General features: G+C 45.0%; 1 protein-coding gene across 5 annotated transcripts in view; it reads left to right on the top strand.

Annotated features, from left to right (window-relative positions):
• Positions 1-12,153, top strand: part of LOC143805114 (multidrug and toxin extrusion protein 1-like) — a 148,481-nt gene that overhangs the window by 130,283 nt on the left and 6,045 nt on the right. For all 5 annotated transcript variants that reach the window (XM_077283986.1, XM_077283989.1, XM_077283988.1 and 2 more), the window contains 2 exons: positions 9,356-9,453; positions 9,826-9,923. In XM_077283986.1, coding sequence (XP_077140101.1) covers positions 9,356-9,453; positions 9,826-9,923 — 196 coding nt within the window. The remainder of the gene's footprint in view (positions 1-9,355; positions 9,454-9,825; positions 9,924-12,153) is intronic.

Raw genomic sequence — 12,153 nt, 5'->3', positions numbered from 1 at the left:
GGAGGTGTCTTGTCACACTTCACAGTTTCTCATCACACTCTGCAGTTTCTCATAGCAACCAGTCAGAACTCGTTTGAATTTCAAAATGACCTATGACAAATAAGAGCTGCAGTCTGATGGGTTGGTTGTTATAGGCACCTGCTCCCCTTTGGCACAAATTTTGATCAATTTTCCTTGGAATTGCTCTTTTTACTTTGACCTACTCAGCCTCCTACTGACTGTATACCGTATACTCAGTACTAACATTAGCACCACCAATAGACGGCATACATAGTCCTGACATTTGTGCCCCCTTACAGACCGTATAGTCTGTCCTAACGTTAGCGCCTCCTAATGACCATACCCAGTGCTGACAATAGTGTCCCTACAGACTGTATAGTTAATCCTGACGATACTGCTTACTAATGACCATACACCCAGTCTGACAATAGTGCCCCCTACAGACCATGTACTCAATCCTGACATTAGCCTTTATACTCAGTCCTGATATTAAAGCTTGATAATGACTGTGTATCCAGTCCTGACGTGAGCACCGCCTATAGACCATATACTCAGACCTGACATTAGCGCCCCCTACAGACCGTATACCATATACTCAGTCCTGACATTGGCTCCCCTACAGACCGTATACCATATACTCAGTCCTGACATTAGAGCCCCTACAGACCGTATACCATATACTCAGACCTGACATTAGCGCCCCCTACAGACCGTATACCATATACTCAGTCCTGACATTAGCGTCCCCTACAGACCGTATACCATATACTCAGTCCTAACATTAGCGTCCCCTACAGACCGTATACCATATACTCAGTCCTAACATTAGAGCCCCTACAGACCGTATACCATATACTCAGTCCTGACATTAGAGCCCCTACAGACCGTATACCATATACTCAGTCCTGACATTAGCTCCCCTACAGATCGTATACCATATACTCAGTCCTGACATTAGCGCCCCCTACAGACCGTATACCATATACTCAGACCTCACATTAGCTGCCCTACAGACTGTAAACAATATACTCAGTCCTGACATTAGCGTGTCAACAGACCGTATGCCATATATGCCATGTATGCCAGTCCTAGAAACGGTAAAGAGAGGGGCGCAATAGCGCAGTTACCAAAATAACAATTAGTTTACTGTAATGTAAAATTCTCCCCTTTACACGTTGTGAGTATGCACCACACATATAGTAAGTGTGATAGGAGGGCTGCAGATGGCACCAAACCCGCGAAGGATCTTCAAGAAATTCTGGATAGAATATTCAAGATGCCGACAATTCCGCGCTCCTCCAAAATCAGGCAAGGGAATCACAGAGTTCAGAAGAAGTGCATACTTTATTCGGGGCTATAAAACTATGCGTTTCGTGGACGTCCTGTCCACCTCCTCAGGTACATGGCTATGAATATCCTAACCAGAATATACTCAGTCCTGACGTTAGCGCCTCTACAGATCGTATACCATATACTCAGTCCTGACATTAGCTCCCCTACAGACCGTATACCATATACTCAGTCCTTACATTAGCGCCTCTACAGACCGTATACCAGGGGTGTCAAACTGCATTACTCGAGGGCCTCAAACCATGCGTGTTTTCAAGATTTCCTTCTCATTGCACAAGGTGCTTGGAATCATTCTGGGCAGGTGATTAAATGATCACCTGTGCAATACAAGGAAATCATGAAAACATGACCTGTTTGCAGCCCTTGAGGAATGCAGTTTGACACCCCTGCCGTATACCATATACTCAGTCCTGATATTAGCTCCCCTACAGACCGTATGCCATATACTCAGTCCTGACATTAGCTCCCCTACAGACCGTGTACCATATACTCAGTCCTGACGTTAGCGCCTCTACAGACCGTATACCATATACTCAGTCCTGACGTTAGCGCCCCTACAGACCGTATACCATATACTCAGTCCTGACATTAGCTCCCCTACAGACCGTATACCATATACTCAGTCCTGACGTTAGCGCCCCTACAGACCGTATACCATATACTCAGTCCTGACGTTAGCGCCTCTACAGATCGTATACCATATACTCAGTCCTGACTTTAGAGCCCCTACAGACCGTATACCATATACTCAGTCCTAACATTAGAGCGCCTACAGACCGTATACCAGGGGTGTCAAACTGCATTCCTCGAGGGCCTCAAACCATGCGTGTTTTCAAGATTTCCTTCTCATTGCACAAGGTACTGGAATCATTCTGTGCAGGTGATTAAATGATCACCTGTGCAATACAAGGAAATCCTGAAAACATGACCTGTTTGCAGCCCTTGAGGAATGCAGTTTGACACCCCTGCCGTATACCATATACTCAGTCCTGATATTAGCTCCCCTACAGACCGTATGCCATATACTCAGTCCTGACATTAGCTCCCCTACAGACCGTATGCCATATACTCAGTCCTGACGTTAGCGCCCCTACAGATCGTATACCATATACTCAGTCCTGACGTTAGAGCCCCTACAGACCGTATACCATATACTCAGTCCTGACTTTAGCTCCCCTACAGATCGTATACCATATACGCAGTCCTGACATTAGAGCCCCTACAGACCGTATACCATATACTTAGTCCTGATATTAGCTCCCCTACAGACCGTATACATTATACTCAGTCCTGACATTAGAGCCCCTACAGACCGTATACTATATACTCAGTCCTGACATTAGAGCCCCTACAGACCATATACCATATACTCAGTCCTGACATTAGCTCCCCTACAGATCGTATACCATATACTCAGTCCTGACATTAGCTCCCCTACAGACCGTATACCATATACTCAGTCCTGATGTTAGCTCCGCTACAGACCGTATACCATATACTCAGTCCTGACATTAGCGCCTCTACAGACCGTATACCATATACTCAGTCCTGACATTAGCGCCTCTACAGACCATATACCATATACTCAGTCCTGACATTAGCTCCGCTACAGATCGTATACCATATACTCAGTCCTGACATTAGCTCCCCTACAGACCATATACCATATACTCAGTCCTGACATTAGAGCCCCTACAGACCGTATACCATATACTCAGTACTGACATTAGAGCCCCTACAGACCGTATACCATAAACTCAGTCCTGACATTAGCTCCCCTACAGACCGTATACCATATACTCAGTCCTGACATTAGCGCCCCTACAGACCATATACCATATACTCAGTCCTGACATTAGCTCCCCTACAGACCGTATACCATATACTTAGTCCTGATATTAGCTCCCCTACAGACCGTATGCCATATACTCAGTCCTGACATTAGCGCCCCTACAGACCGTATACCATATACTCAGTCCTGACATTAGAGCCCCTACAGACCATATACCATATACTCAGTCCTGACATTAGCTCCCCTACAGACCGTATACCTTATACTCAGTCCTGATGTTAGCGCCCCTACAGATTGTATACCATATACTCAGTCCTGACATTAGCTCCCCTACAGACCGTATACCATATACTTAGTCCTGACATTAGCTCCCCTACAGACCGTATACCATATACTCAGTCCTGACATTAGCTCACCTACAGACCGTATACCATATACTCAGTCCTGACATTAGAGCCCCTACAGACCGTATACCATATACTCAGACCTGACATTAGCGCCCCTACAGATCGTATACTATATACTCAGTCCTGACATTAGAGCCCCTACAGACCATATACCATATACTCAGTCCTGATGTTAGCTCCGCTACAGACCGTATACCATATACTCAGTCCTGACATTAGAGCCCCTACAGATCGTATACCATATACTCAGTCCTGACATTAGAGCCCCTACAGACCGTATACCATATACTCAGTCCTGACATTAGAGCCCCTACAGACCATATACCATATACTCAGTCCTGACATTAGCGCCTCTACAGACCATATACCCAGTCCTGACATTAGCTCCGCTACAGATCGTATACCATATACTCAGTCCTGACATTAGCGCCTCTACAGACCATATACCATATACTCAGTCCTGATATTAGCTCCCCTACAGACCGTATACCATATACTCAGTCCTGACATTAGAGCCCCTACAGACCGTATACCATATACTCAGTCCTGACATTAGAGCCCCTACAGATCGTATACCATATACTCAGACCTGACATTAGCTCCCCTACAGATCGTATACCATATACTCAGTCCTGACATTAGCTCCCCTACAGACCGTATACCATATACTCAGTCCTGACATTAGAGCCCCTACAGACCGTATACCATATACTCAGACCTGACATTAGCTGTTCCCCTACAGACCGTATACCATATACTCAGTCCTGACATTAGCTCCCCTACAGATCGTATACCATATACTCAGTCCTGATGTTAGCTCCGCTACAGACCGTATACCATATACTCAGTCCTGACATTAGCTCCCCTACAGACCGTATACCATATACTCAGTCCTGATGTTAGCTCCGCTACAGACCGTATACCATATACTCAGTCCTGACATTAGAGCCCCTACAGACCATATACCATATACTCAGTCCTGACATTAGCGCCTCTACAGACCATATACCATATACTCAGTCCTGACATTAGCTCCGCTACAGATCGTATACCATATACTCAGTCCTGACATTAGCGCCTCTACAGACCGTATACCATATACTCAGTCCAGACATTAGCTCCTGTACAGACCGTATACCATATACTCAGACCTGACATTAGCTCCCCTACAGACCGTATACTATATACTCAGTCCTGACATTAGCTCCCCCACAGATCGTATACCATATACTCAGTCCTGACATTAGCGCCTCTACAGATCGTATACCATATACTCAGTCCTGACATTAGCGCCCCTACAGATCGTATACCATATACTCAGTCCTGACATTAGCGCCCCTACAGACCGTATACCATATATTCAGACCTGACATTAGCTGTTCCCCTACAGACCATATACCATATATTCAGACCTCACATTAGCGCCCCCTACAGATAGTATACCATATACTCAATCCTGACATTAGCGCCCCTACAGACCGTATACCATATATTCAGACCTCACATTAGCGCCCCCTACAGATAGTATACCATATACTCAATCCTGACATTAGCGCCCCCTACAGACCGTATACCATATACTCAGTCCTGACATTAGCTCCCCTACAGACCGTATACCATATACTCAGTCCTGACATTAGCTCCCCTACAGACCGTATACCATACACTCAGTCCTGACATTAGCTCCCCTACAGATCGTATACCATATACTCAGTCCTGACATTAGCTCCCCTACAGACCGTATGCCATATACTCAGTCCTGACATTAGCTCCCCTACAGACCGTATACCATATACTCAGTCCTGACGTTAGCGCCCCTACAGACCGTATACCATATACTCAGTCCTGACGTTAGCGCCTCTACAGATCGTATACCATATACTCAGTCCTGACTTTAGAGCCCCTACAGACCGTATACCATATACTCAGTCCTAACATTAGAGCGCCTACAGACCGTATACCAGGGGTGTCAAACTGCATTCCTCGAGGGCCTCAAACCATGCGTGTTTTCAAGATTTCCTTCTCATTGCACAAGGTACTGGAATCATTCTGTGCAGGTGATTAAATGATCACCTGTGCAATACAAGGAAATCCTGAAAACATGACCTGTTTGCAGCCCTTGAGGAATGCAGTTTGACACCCCTGCCGTATACCATATACTCAGTCCTGATATTAGCTCCCCTACAGACCGTATGCCATATACTCAGTCCTGACATTAGCTCCCCTACAGACCGTATGCCATATACTCAGTCCTGACGTTAGCGCCCCTACAGATCGTATACCATATACTCAGTCCTGACGTTAGCGCCCCTACAGATCGTATACCATATACTCAGTCCTGACGTTAGAGCCCCTACAGACCGTATACCATATACTCAGTCCTGACTTTAGCTCCCCTACAGATCGTATACCATATACGCAGTCCTGACATTAGAGCCCCTACAGACCGTATACCATATACTTAGTCCTGATATTAGCTCCCCTACAGACCGTATACATTATACTCAGTCCTGACATTAGAGCCCCTACAGACCGTATACCATATACTCAGTCCTGACATTAGAGCCCCTACAGACCATATACCATATACTCAGTCCTGACATTAGCTCCCCTACAGATCGTATACCATATACTCAGTCCTGACATTAGCTCCCCTACAGACCGTATACCATATACTCAGTCCTGATGTTAGCTCCGCTACAGACCGTATACCATATACTCAGTCCTGACATTAGAGCCCCTACAGATCGTATACCATATACTCAGTCCTGTCATTAGAGCCCCTACAGACCGTATACCATATACTCAGTCCTGACATTAGAGCCCCTACAGACCATATACCATATACTCAGTCCTGACATTAGCGCCTCTACAGACCATATACCATATACTCAGTCCTGACATTAGCTCCGCTACAGATCGTATACCATATACTCAGTCCTGACATTAGCGCCTCTACAGACCGTATACCATATACTCAGTCCTGACATTAGCGCCCCCTACAGACCATATACCATATACTCAGTCCTGACATTAGAGCCCCTACAGACCGTATACCATATACTCAGTACTGACATTAGAGCCCCTACAGACCGTATACCATAAACTCAGTCCTGACATTAGCTCCCCTACAGACCGTATACCATATACTCAGTCCTGACATTAGCGCCCCTACAGACCATATACCATATACTCAGTCCTGACATTAGCTCCCCTACAGATCGTATACCATATACTCAGTCCTGACATTAGCTCCCCTACAGACCGTATACCATATACTCAGTCCTGACATTAGAGCCCCTACAGACCGTATACCATATACTCAGTACTGACATTAGCGCCCCCTACAGACCGTATACCATATACTTAGTCCTGATATTAGCTCCCCTACAGACCGTATGCCATATACTCAGTCCTGACATTAGCGCCCCTACAGACCGTATACCATATACTCAGTCCTGACATTAGAGCCCCTACAGACCATATACCATATACTCAGTCCTGACATTAGCTCCCCTACAGACCGTATACCTTATACTCAGTCCTGATGTTAGCGCCCCTACAGATTGTATACCATATACTCAGTCCTGACATTAGCTCCCCTACAGACCGTATACCATATACTTAGTCCTGACATTAGCTCCCCTACAGACCGTATACCATATACTCAGTCCTGACATTAGCTCCCCTACAGACCGTATACCATATACTCAGTCCTGACATTAGAGCCCCTACAGACCGCATACCATATACTCAGACCTGACATTAGCGCCCCTACAGATCGTATACTATATACTCAGTCCTGACATTAGAGCCCCTACAGACCATATACCATATACTCAGTCCTGATGTTAGCTCCGCTACAGACCGTATACCATATACTCAGTCCTGACATTAGAGCCCCTACAGATCGTATACCATATACTCAGTCCTGACATTAGAGCCCCTACAGACCGTATACCATATACTCAGTCCTGACATTAGAGCCCCTACAGACCGTATACCATATACTCAGTCCTGACATTAGTGCCTCTACAGACCATATACCCAGTCCTGACATTAGCTCCGCTACAGATCGTATACCATATACTCAGTCCTGACATTAGCGCCTCTACAGACCATATACCATATACTCAGTCCTGATATTAGCTCCCCTACAGACCGTATACCATATACTCAGTCCTGACATTAGAGCCCCTACAGACCGTATACCATATACTCAGACCTGACATTAGCTGTTCCCCTACAGACCGTATACCATATACTCAGTCCTGACATTAGCTCCGCTACAGATCGTATACCATATACTCAGTCCTGACATTAGAGCCGCTACAGATCGTATACCATATACTCAGACCTGACATTAGCTCCCCTACAGATCGTATACCATATACTCAGTCCTGACATTAGCTCCCCTACAGACCGTATACCATATACTCAGTCCTGACATTAGAGCCCCTACAGACCGTATACCATATACTCAGACCTGACATTAGCTGTTCCCCTACAGACCGTATACCATATACTCAGTCCTGACATTAGCTCCCCTACAGATCGTATACCATATACTCAGTCCTGATGTTAGCTCCGCTACAGACCGTATACCATATACTCAGTCCTGACATTAGCTCCCCTACAGACCGTATACCATATACTCAGTCCTGATGTTAGCTCCGCTACAGACCGTATACCATATACTCAGTCCTGACATTAGAGCCCCTACAGACCATATACCATATACTCAGTCCTGACATTAGTGCCTCTACAGACCATATACCATATACTCAGTCCTGACATTAGCTCCGCTACAGATCGTATACCATATACTCAGTCCTGACATTAGCGCCTCTACAGACCGTATACCATATACTCAGTCCAGACATTAGCTCCTCTACAGACCGTATACCATATACTCAGACCTGACATTAGCTCCCCTACAGACCGTATACTATATACTCAGTCCTGACATTAGCTCCCCCACAGATCGTATACCATATACTCAGTCCTGACATTAGCGCCCCTACAGACCGTATACCATATACTCAGTCCTGACATTAGCGCCTCTACAGATCGTATACCATATACTCAGTCCTGACATTAGCGCCCCTACAGATCGTATACCATATACTCAGTCCTGACATTAGCGCCCCTACAGACCGTATACCATATATTCAGACCTGACATTAGCTGTTCCCCTACAGACCATATACCATATATTCAGACCTCACATTAGCGCCCCCTACAGATAGTATACCATATACTCAATCCTGACATTAGCGCCCCTACAGACCGTATACCATATATTCAGACCTCACATTAGCGCCCCCTACAGATAGTATACCATATACTCAATCCTGACATTAGCGCCCCCTACAGACCGTATACCATATACTCAGTCCTGACATTAGCTCCCCTACAGACCGTATACCATATACTCAGTCCTGACATTAGCTCCCCTACAGACCGTATACCATATACTCAGTCCTGACATTAGCTCCCCTACAGATCGTATACCATATACTCAGTCCTGACATTAGCTCCCCTACAGACGGTATGCCATATACTCAGTCCTGACATTAGCGCCCCTACAGACCGTATACCATATATTCAGACCTGACATTAGCTGTTCCCCTACAGACCGTATACCATATACTCAGACCTCACATTAGCGCCCCCTACAGATAGTATACCATATACTCAGTCCTGACATTAGCGCCTCTACAAACCGTATACCATATATTCAGTCCTGACATTAGCGCCCCCTACTGACTGTATACGTCCTTATCTTCATCTTGTCTTTCTACAGGGAGTTATTTTTCCTCAAGTCTTATCTGGATTCATTGCCAACCTGTTCAATGCAGTCATCAACTACATTTTCATGTACATCCTGAGTCTGGGGGTCATGTACGTACTGCTGGAATATTACTATGGGGGGGTTGCGGATGGCTGCACCCTAAAGCTGCTCGATAAATGTAAAATTGTACTCTTCTGTTAATGTTAATAATTTCAAATATCAGTTCCCTGGAAAGCAGAATGACCACCAAAAACTGAATTGGTAACATGATTCTCCAGGTCTGCATGATTAAGGCAATACCAAACTTAAGTAGTTTTTTTTTTATTTTAGTGTTTCAAAAAGTCAGAACTTAAACATCATGGAGCTTGAAGGATATTTTTTGAAAATTTTAGGAATGAATGGCAATTAAAGGGGCTGTCAATATTTTGAAGAACTCCTGTCCTGGCCACAGGTGTAGGAAAGTTTTTCTTTTTTCTCCCCAGGGGCTCGGCCTTGGCCAATACATTATCTCAGTACATCCAGGCGGTTCTGTTATTCTTCTACATCCTGTGCAGGAAGCTCCACGTGGACACATGGGGAGGTAGGGGCCTGCAGAGCTCAAGTCCTGAATCGTATATTAGTATAATACTTGCTCTGCTCATTCTTTGTACTTTCCAATTCATTCTATTGTTCTCTGTTATCAGGCTAAAGGCTAACCATAGTGTTCCTCAATAGGATGGCCAAAGTGGGAGATGTTTCAGGGCATCCATTGGTCTAATTTGTGCTATTTTTGCCCATTTTTTCATATTGATATTGGTTGATATTTTTTGCACCAAATTCTTGAATTGATGAATTTTGCGCTAATTTAAAAAAATGCTATTTATTTTTGTCTTTAAACTGTTTTGGACTTCTCAGCTCAAAAAGTTGAATCTTCTGCTAAAAATTTGTAAAATTTGTGCTGAAATGTCTACGATAAAATTACTCCCAGAGGGACATTTGGTCCAAATGTTGCAACTTCTTAAAGTCTCTATTGATGAATTAGTCGAATATAAACTGCTCAATAAAATAAAGGGAACACTAAAATCCCACATCCTAGATATCACTGAATGAAATATTCCAGTTGTAAATCTTTATTCATTACATAGTGGAATGTGTTGAGAACAATAAAACATAAAAATGATCAACGTAAATCACAACTAATATCCCACGGAAGTCTGGCGTTGGAATGATACTCAAAATCAAAGTGCAAAAATTAAATTGCAGGCTGATCCAACTTTAGTATAGTAGAAATGCCTCAAGACAAGGAAATGATGCTCAGTAGTGTGTGTGGCCTCCACGTGCCTGTATGATCTCCCTACAATGCCTGGGCATGCTCCTGATGAGGCAGCGGATGGTCTCCTGAGGGATCTCCTCCCAGACCTGGATTAAAGCATCTGCCAACTCCTGGACAGTCTGTGTTGCAACGTGACGTTGGTGGATGAAATGAGAAATGATGTCCAGGATGTGATCGGTTGGATTCAGTGCTGGGGAACGGGCGGGCCAGTCCATAGCTTCAATGCCTTCTTCATGCAGGAACTGCTGGCACATTTCAGCCACATGAAACCTAACATTGTCCTGCATCAGAAGGAACCCAGGGCCCAGTGCACTTGCATATGGTATCACAATGGGTCTGAGGATCTCATCCTGGTACCTAATGGTAGTCAGGGTAACGTTGGCTAGTACATGGGGGGGCTGTATGGCCCTCCAAAGAACTGCCACCCCACATCATTACTGATCAACTGCCAAATTGGTCATGCTGAAGGATGTTGAAGGCAGCAGAATGTTCTCCACAGCATCTCCAGACTCTGTCACATGCGCTCAGTGTGAACCTGCTCTTATCCATGAAGAGCACAGGGCGCCAGTGGCAAATTTGCCAATTCTGGTGTTCTGTGGCAAGTGCCAAGCATCCTGCACGGTGTTGGGCTGTAAGCACAAGTCAGGTCCTCATACCATCCTCAGTTTGAGCAGACACATGGATGTTAGTGGCCTGCTGGAGGTCATTTTGTAGGGCTCTGGCACTGCTCCTCCTTTCACAAAGGAGGAGGTAGCGGTCCAGCTGCTGGGTTGTTGCCCCTTCCATGTCTCCTGGTATTGGTATCCTGGATGAGCTGCACTACCTGAGATACTTCTGTGGGTTGTAGACACCACCTCATGCTACAGTACAGTACCTCTAGGGGTGAGAGCAATCACAAAATACAAAAGTGACCAAAACAACAGCCAAAAAGGATGAGAACAGAGAAATGGTCTGTGGTCACCCCCTGCAGAACCACTCCTTTATAGGGGGTGTCTTGTTAATTGCCTACCATTTCTACCCGTTGTCTGATTTCACAGAAGTGTGATTAACATCGTGCTGTTTCAGGCTATGTGCCCATGATCCAAATCACTGTGTTCTATTGAATGCAGGTAAATCTGCATGTGTTCACTGACCTGTATTGATGTAATTTCTGTTGCGGAGACTAGCGTCTCCAAAAGAGACATTCGCATGCTGTAGTCCTGAAAGATGCGCCCCATGTCAGTGATCCACAGGTGCACATACACATCCCATCCACTCTGCTGTAACATCTGGCTGCTGCGGTTTTGACTCTGCATAAATAAGCAGCATCAATACCACAGAAATTCCTGATCGTGGGCACGTACCCTAAGTCTTCCCTTTATTTTTTTGAGCAGTGTATTTGGAAACTCCAAACCTCTCTTGCAGTAGAAATAGACAAAATAAAAGGTGCAAAGTAAAAGAATACAGCGCAAATGAAAAAACGAGAAAAACACACAAAAAAAGGTGCAAATGCAATAGT

The sequence above is a fragment of the Ranitomeya variabilis genome, chromosome 2, assembly GCF_051348905.1.
Source record: "Ranitomeya variabilis isolate aRanVar5 chromosome 2, aRanVar5.hap1, whole genome shotgun sequence".
NCBI lineage: Eukaryota > Metazoa > Chordata > Amphibia > Anura > Dendrobatidae > Ranitomeya > Ranitomeya variabilis.
The sequence above is the reverse complement of the archived record's forward strand: the minus strand, read 5'-3'. Positions and strand labels throughout refer to the sequence as shown.